General features: G+C 54.1%; 1 protein-coding gene across 1 annotated transcript in view; it reads left to right on the forward strand.

Annotated features, from left to right (window-relative positions):
• Window positions 1-4,334: 4,334 nt before the first annotated feature.
• Window positions 4,335-8,393, forward strand: part of PLPPR3 (phospholipid phosphatase related 3) — an 8,894-nt gene continuing 4,835 nt past the window's right edge. Inside the window, exon 1 of the mRNA XM_004378694.2 lies at window positions 4,335-4,440. Coding sequence (XP_004378751.1) covers window positions 4,366-4,440 — 75 coding nt within the window. The 5' untranslated portion in view covers window positions 4,335-4,365. The remainder of the gene's footprint in view (window positions 4,441-8,393) is intronic.

Genomic DNA, 8,393 nt, shown 5'->3' on the forward strand with positions numbered 1-8,393 from the left:
TCACAAAACAAGACCAGATTTACTGTCCTGACAGAGACTGGAGAAACCCTTAGAGTATGGCCCCTGGACCCCCTTTTAGCTCAGTAGTGAAGTCACTCCCGAGGTTCACCGTTCAGCCAAAGATTAGACAGCCCCATAAAACAGAACGAGACTAATGGGGCACAATAGTCCAAGGACAAGGACTAGAAGGCAGTGGGGGACAGGAAAGCTGGTAATAGGGAACCCAAGGTTGAGAAGGGAGAGTGTTGATGTATGGTGGGGTTGTCAACCACTGTCGTAAAACAATATGTGTACTAACTGTTTAATGAGAAACTCTTTGTTCTGTAAACCTTCATCTAAAGTACAATTAAAAAAGAAAACAAAAGAGAAAGTAAAAAAAAAAAAAATAGCTAACACCAAAAAAAAAAAAAAAAAGGTTAACTTTATGCCATGTGTATTTCACCTCAGTCAGAAAACAAGATTGGGGCTCATTTCCAGGGTGAAACTAGAAAGACCTGGAGCTCATAGTGCCACCCCCACCTTGGGGCACCAGTTCAAGTCCTGGGGGCTGTGAGGGGCTCTTTGGGGAGGTTTGTCTCCCCATGGGCGGGTCTGGGGAGGGTTCTAGGTGGTAGGGTTCAGGGTGGACTTTGGCTGCTCTGCCCACTAGCCTAAAGGTTGGCAGTTTGAATCCATCTGGTGGCCCATGGAAGAAAGGCCTGGCAATCTGCTTCCATAAAGATTGATGTTGTTAGCTGCTGTTGAGTCGATTCTGACTCATAGTGACCTCATGTGACAGAGTAGGACTGCCCCCAACGGGTTTTCTTGGCTGTACTCTTTACAAACAAATCTGTCTTGGAAAAAGTACAGCCAGAGTGCTCCTCAGAAGCGAGGATGGTGAGACTTGGTCTCACATACTTTGGACATGTTGTCAGGAGGGACCAGTCTCTGGAGAAGGACATCATGCTTGGTAAAGTAGAGGGTCAGGGAAGAAGAGGAAGACCCTCAAGAAGACGGATTGACACAGTGGCTGCAGCAACGGGCTCAAGCATAACAGTGATCATGAGGCTGGCGCGGGACCGGGCAGTGTTTCGTTCTGTTGTACGTGGTCGCTGTGAGTCGGAACTGACTCGACGGTACCTGATAACAACAACGATCTTTACAGAAGCAGATCACAGCGCTTAACCATTGTGCCACCACAGCTGAGAAAACCCGATGGAGCTCAGTTCTACTCTGTAACACATAGGGTCACCATGAGTCAGAGTCAACTCAGCGGCAACGGGGTTTATTTTTGGCCCACCCTGAGCAAACGTGGGGTCCTGGGGGCTCAGGCCAGGTGCCTTGAAGTGTCTTCCGTCCACAACGCCAGGCCTCTGCCTCAGCTCTGTGTCCTCAGCCTGCTCCCCCTCCCCCATCCCCTCCATCATTCCTCCTGAGGCTCTCCCCCCACCCCCCACCCCGAAGCTGGGGCCTCAACCTCTCCCCTAGCCCTGTCTCCCCCCAGCAGCAGGGGATGGGCTCTGGAGCCTGCAGTAACCTGTTCCTCAGTGCGTGCCCTCAGGGTCCTTTCTCCTGCCTCTGTTTCCCTATCTGTAGGACGAGGACATAAACAGGCCCCACTTGGTAGAGAGGTGGTGAGGGCAGTGTACCTTTAAAACCTTCAATATCTGTTTTAAAATCTGTTTTGAGCAGTGCCTGGAGGCTCAGCCCCCTGCCACATTCTCAGCCCTTCTGCGGCTCCCTATTGCCCCAGACTCAGCCAGGCCTTGCCTGACCTTCCTGCCCCACCACCAGGAATGTCATGGGAAGAATAACCCCCACCCATCCCTGATCCTGAAAAGCCCCAACTGTCAGGAGGGGCCCCACCATACCCCCTCTTGCTCCTCCCACCAGGAGGCACCAGGAATCCGTTACTCTATTTCCCCCCTCCGCCGCCTGCATCCCGGAGGGCTGTTTGTGGTCGTCTTTCAACACCTGCATTCCCAACGGCCACAGGGCTCTGCTCTTTGATGGCTGGGGATACCAAGACCCAGTCTACAACAGTCAGCTGGCGCTGCATGGCCCTGGGCAAGCGGCCACCCCCTTGGACCCTTTGTGCCCCCATGGGACGTGGGGGGTGGGGGCAGGAGCTGTGATCAGCATAGATGGGCTTGGCTGTGCTGGGCACAGCAGGAAGTGTGGGGTCAAAGACCCATCCATCCCCAGAGAACATGGCCCTGTCCTCAGTCAGCACGTGTGGACAGGCACACAGACACGTGGTGCTCAGCCCTGTCACCACACCAGGGGCCCCGGGAGCACATGGCAACGTGACCAGGGAGGTGCTGGGGCTCGGGGGCTGGGGGATGCTGCACCTCTCCCAGGCAGCCCCCAAACAGCTGCCGTGGAGTCAACTCTGACTCCTGGCGCCCCGACGAGTGTCAGAGCAGAACTAGGCTCCACAGGGTTTTCAATGGCTGATTTTTCAGAAGTAGATCACCAGGCCTTTCTTCCAAGGTGCCTCTGGGTGGACTCAAACCTCCCATATTTTGGTTAGCAACACTGTTTCGTTTCCTTATTATCATTATTTTTACTGTCGTTCCTTTTATTGCAGGTGGTGTGGGGTCTGCTCCCCAGGGGGCAGCAGAACTTGTTATACCCATTTCCAGGTGAGGAAACTGAGGCCTGAGAGCAGATGGGGCAGTGGCCGAACCTTCCTGGACTCTTGTAACCACACAAAAAAATCTCCTTTGAAAATTCATGGAGTTGAGTCTTTTTTAAAATATGAGTCGATTTAAATAAAAAATATTAACTAGTATTGAATTATTGTATTATTAATTATGCAATGCATTTATATAATGTTATAAATAATTGTAGGTTATTAATTATTTAATAATTAATAACAAATATTAAGAGAGGTGGGGGGGCAGAGATGTGAACGGCCGAACAGAAATAAAGGCCAGCGACTGCAACCAATAGGTGCTCAATGAATGCAGTCCTTACCCATACACTAATTAGACACTTAACTGAGAGGTTGACTGTCGTGATCTAACCCTACTGCGTCCCCACCCCAGTGCCCGCTTGGGGCGGATATACAATAGGTATTCAGGAGATGTTGAATAAATGAACCGAATAAAATTCTGTCGCTCAGGGTCGGTCGACCTTGGTTGAATGACTTATACTCTCCGGGCCTCAGTTTCCTCATCCGTAAAATGGGGTCAGACCGTCTCTCGGCCGCAGAGCTGTTGCTGTGTTTTAGCACTTAACGCTGCCCAAGTGCGCGCCAAGTACATTCGCCCGTGTCCCACCCGCCGCCGTCCAGGCGGCTGCCAGGAGGCGTCCACATGTAGGCACCCCCGGCCAGTTGTAGGCCTGGCGACGCGCCCAGAGAGGGGCAGCGGGAGGGGGGACCCTGCCCGGGCGGGGCGGGGCGAGGCGAGGAGGGCGGGGCGGGGCGATGGGCGGGGCGGAGAAGGGCAGCCTCCCCCTTCTTTTGTCTCCTACTGCTCGGGCGCAGGGGGAGCGCGCGCGCCATGGAAACGCACGCCGGGGAGCGGCAGGCACCGGAGCAGGGGGCGCAGAGGCGGGGGACAGGGGGAGTCAGAGGCAGGCAGAGACCCTAAAACACAGAGACACCCAGGAACCCAAGACCGCCCCGTCCCCGGCACTGATGGGGGCTTCCGAGGCCGCCCCGAGAGACCCCAGAAAGAATGGGGGGGCCGGAGCCGAAAGGGGCCCGAAGGGAAGAGACCCCAAACCCAGGCCCCCGGCAGTCCCTGCCGGAGCCTGAGCCCCGGAGACGCAGGAGGCGGGGGCGGCCCCCGGGGCCCCCGACGCGCGGAGACAAAGAGGCCCGCCCCTCGCGCCGACAGCGCCTCTGCCGCCGGGGTCTCGGGCCGCCCCTGCCTTCCCCTCCCCCCCACGCCCCGCCCCCAGGGGGAGGGGCCGCGCTTTGTGCTCGCGGCGCCGCAGCCCCCGTCTGCCGCTGCCACCAGCGTCGCGCCCTTCAAGCTCCGGCTGTACCAGGTGAGAGGGGCTGGGGGCCGCACCCCACCCCTCCTCCCGCCCTCTGAAGCCCCGTTCTCCTGGAGGCTCCGGGCCTGCCAGATCCCCACCAAGCCAGGCCGGCCCCGCCCTCTTTGCTGAGCCCCCGCCCGCCCGACCCCCCGTCCGGGCTAGGGCACCTCCGGAAGTCGGATGGTTGGGTAGGGCCGCGGTGCGCGGCGAGAGGTCCCGGGGGGCGCCCCCGGCCCCCAGCCTCAGTTTCCCTGGGCGGTTCCTGCGCGTCCTCGGCCTCCCCTCCTCCGCCGGCGCTGGTCACCGGGTCCTCCCAAGACTCAGTCTGCACTCCCCCGCTCCCGCGCGCATCTTTGTCCCCCTCCAGCCACGGCCTGTGGCGCGTGCTGCACCATGATCTCCGCCAAGGAGAAAAATAAGACCCCCAAGGACAGCATGACGCTTCTGCCCTGCTTCTACTTCGTGGAGGTGAGTGGGGGTCGCCTCATTTCTGGCAACCCTCGGGGCCCCCCACGCTGAGGGACAGGGCTGCGCACAGCACCCCTGGAGTCAGGCATAGTCAGGTTAGAGGGGTGAGGGAGTCAGAGGAACTGGGCTCTGTAGGATGAATAGGAGTTCAGGGGTGCAGAAGTGGGGGTTCCGGTGGCGGAAACAGCCTGGGAAAATGCTGGGAGGTGGGACCTTCCGTCCAGGTTATAGGCCAGTAACTCACCTGAGAGGCTGAAGCACGGACCTCTGGGGGCCATGAGGGGGGCAGGGAGGTGGGGTGGGGGTGGATTCAAGTCCCTCCTCTGCAGTTACAAACCTGGAGCACATCTCTTAACCTCTTCAAGCCTCAGTTTCCCCATTTATCGAGAAAAAACCAGTTGCCATCGAGTCACCTCCGACTCATGGCGACCCCGTGTGTGTCAAAGTACAGCTGCACTCCACAGAATTTTCACTGGCTGATTTTGTGGAAGCAGATCGCCAGGCCTCTCTCCTGAGGTGCCTCTGGGTGGACTCGAACCTCCGACCTTTCAGTTAGCAGCCAAGTGTGTTCAGTGTGCACCACCCAGGGACTCCGCTTACATACAGAGTAGAGGAATTAATATTTACAAAATAGTTAGAACCAGCTAAGTACACAGTAAGGGCTTTTCGAGTATTTAAAAAATAAAAGATAATGAACACAGCTGCCTGGCACACACTGAGTGCTGAGGGTGACATTGGGGGATATGCCTCCAGCAGACCCTGTGTGCCCAGACTTGGATGTTTGGGGCCTTCTTTCGTCTCCCAGGAAACCCTGGTGGTGTAGTGGTTAAGAGCTACGGCTGCTAACCAAAGGGTCGGCAGTTTGAATCCATGCGCTGCTTAGAAACTCTGTGGGGCAGTTCTCCTCTGGCCTGTAGGGTTGCTACGAGTGGGAGTTGACTTGACGGCACTGGGTTGGGTTTGGTTTTCCATCTTCCAAGAGCCATGGTTTCCCCTCTTGACTGTAGGAAAATCCAGCCGCAGTGAGGGGCCCGGGCAGGGCGTGGATGGAGAGATGAGGGGCCTCCTTACCGGGAGGAAACTTCCCCTTTGTAGATCCACCACTGGCAGCTTGGACCAGAACCCAGCATTTCATCCCCAGGAAAGTGGGTCCCAAACCTCAGCACGACTCATCATGGGGTTTTCTCCAATGGGCAGTACCTCCAGGTGGCCCACACCACTTTGTAGAAAATCTGCTTATTCTTCAAAATTGCACTTAGATTCCTGTTACAGCAGGTTCCAAAGCGAACATAGATGCCAAAATCTCCAACAAAAAAAAAGCAAATCGAAGGCAACATTGTGTAAAAGGAATTTTACACCAAGACCAAGCACGCTAGGCTGAGTCCTTGGGTGGCACAAACTACGCTGCAGTACTAACATAAAGGTTGGTGGTTTGAACCCACCCAGCAGCACCAAGGAAGAAAGGCCTGGCAGTCTGCTTGCATAAAGATTACAGCCAAGAAAAACCTATGGAGATCAGTGCTGCTTTGTAACACATGGGGTCCCCGTGAGTCAGAATCGACTCAAGGGCAACACGTTTGCTTGTTTTTTCATGGGAGACGGGTTCAACATTTCCAATTGTAACTCAACCCATCAACAAGCTGAAGAAGAAAAATCGTACGACCCTATCAATAGAGGCAGAAAAAGCATTTGACAAAGTCCAACACATTTCCTGATAAATGCGCTCAGCAAACCAGGAAGAGAGGGGAACTTCCTCAACTCCGTAAAGAACAACCAGTGTCAAAATCAATGCAAAGGCAGCCCCTTCCCTCCAAAACCCCTCCCCGGTCCTCAGTACTCACCTGTCTCTTTAATTCTTCCCCAGATCGTTTTATGCCTATTCAAGCTGATCAGATACGTATATTCTCCACTGACCCCGCCTTTCAAAAGGCAAGTTCCTGCTCTTAGCTTTTTTCCAGTGAGGATTTTTGCCTAGCATCCCAGAAAGGGTGTCCTCAGTTCTCTTCCTTGCTATGTAGTATTCCGATGTGGATGCGCTGCCCCTGACTGATGGACTCTGGGTTGTTTCTTCTTCTTCTTTTTTTTTTTTTTCCTGTTTACATCTTATATTTTATAAGTGAAGAAAACAAAAATACTTGATTCAAACATATAAAGCAGAAATACTCATAACAATTACAGTCCTTGTTTCTGCAACTGGGCATGTGGTCGTAAGCGGTATTTGGAACTACCTTCTTCCACCACACATTCCGTACTCCCTTTGCCCTCAGCAAGCACCTCAGCTAGTCGTGGTTCTTTGCCTGGTGGGGTGACCCAATCCTTCGCTCCTGAAGGGCCTGGGTCGCTAGTAGTCATGTGGGAATTGGGTTGCTGTGGTTTTGGACACTCGGTTGTTTCTTAACCGTTTGCCATCACAGACGTTCCTATAAGAAAATCCCTTCGGCCTGTGTCATTTGGCATGAGGGAGAGTTTATTTATAGGATAAGTCCACAGCAGAGGGAGTCCAGCATGCAGGCTGTGGTCATTTCTGAAAAGATCCTCGAGTCGCCTCCATGGAGGGTGCAGCGTCTTCCCCACGTGTGGGTATTGTGTCTGTTTCCCCACGGCAGTACCAGCACCAGGTGTTAGCAGCGTTTTGGAGTTTGACCATTCTGATGTGTGAAACACTGTACCTCAGTTTTAACTTCCGTTTCCTGTATTATGAGTCTTTTTTTTTTTTAAACACACACACAGTTAAGTACGTTGGCAGGGGCTCTGTGCACATTTGTGGAGTGAATAATTTTTCTCTGGGCCTGATGCGTTCTCGGGCATTGATGGTTGCCTGCTGGGGTTCTCCAGAAGCAATGAGAAGTGAGTGGAGGGGGTTCAGGAGGCACTTACAGACTCTCCGGGGGCGATGGGATCGATTTGGGGTGCTGCCGAGACCCCTCAGGCATGAACCTCACTCGCCACCCCCACCCTTGGCCCTAACTGCTGCTGGTTCTACCCCCAGGGTCCCCTGCCTCCTCCCCTGCCCTCTCCCCCCACCTCCTCCCTTCCCTCCTATACCCGTCCCCGTTCCCAGAGTAACCAAAATCAGGTGCTTCCCCTCTCTGTTCGAACCTGCTGTGGTTCCCTAGTGCCTGGAGGACCCTTCCTCATGACCCACAAGACAGGGTCTGGCCCTGCCCACTCCACTCGCCCCTCTAGAGTCCCTCTTGCATCTGAAGCCAGCTCACCTGTGTTAAGAAGCTTAATTAGCAGGTGCTCACCAGGTGCCAGGCTTTAAGGAACAATGACACCTCCCTGAGACTTGGAAAGCCCCTGGGGGCTTGACTGAGATTTAAAAAACCAACAATCTTCTTGTAAAGGATTTTATATTTTTAAGGATGTGCTTTACCCATTCACCCACCCATCCACCTGTCCACCCACACATCAGTCTATCTGTCCAACCGCCCATCCACCCACCACTCATTCATCCGTCCACTCATCCATTCACCCATCTGTCCACCCATCTGGGTGGATGGATGGATGGGTGAAGGATGATGGATGAATGGATGAACAGATAGATAGATATATGGTAGGTGGATGTGTGAATGGATGGATACATGGTAAGTGGATGTGTGGATGGATGGGTGGATGGACGGATGGATGGATGAGTGGATGGATAAATGGTGGGTAGATGGGTGGTTGGGTAATGGATAGATATACAGTGGGTGGATGGATGGATGGATGGGTGAGTAGATATATGGTGGGTGGATACGTGGATGGACGGATGGATGGATGGGTGGGTGGGTAGATGGAAAGATATATGGTGGGTGGGTGAGTGGATGGATGGATGAGTAAAGGGATAGATACATGGTGGGTAGATGTGTGGGTGGCTGGATGGATGGATGGGTGAGTAGATGGATAGATATACAGTGGGTGGATGTGTGGGTGGGTGGATATATGGTGGGTGGATGGATGGGTGAGTAGAT

The sequence above is a fragment of the Trichechus manatus genome, unplaced genomic scaffold (genome assembly GCF_000243295.1).
Source record: "Trichechus manatus latirostris isolate Lorelei unplaced genomic scaffold, TriManLat1.0 scaffold00057, whole genome shotgun sequence".
Lineage (NCBI taxonomy): Eukaryota > Metazoa > Chordata > Mammalia > Sirenia > Trichechidae > Trichechus > Trichechus manatus.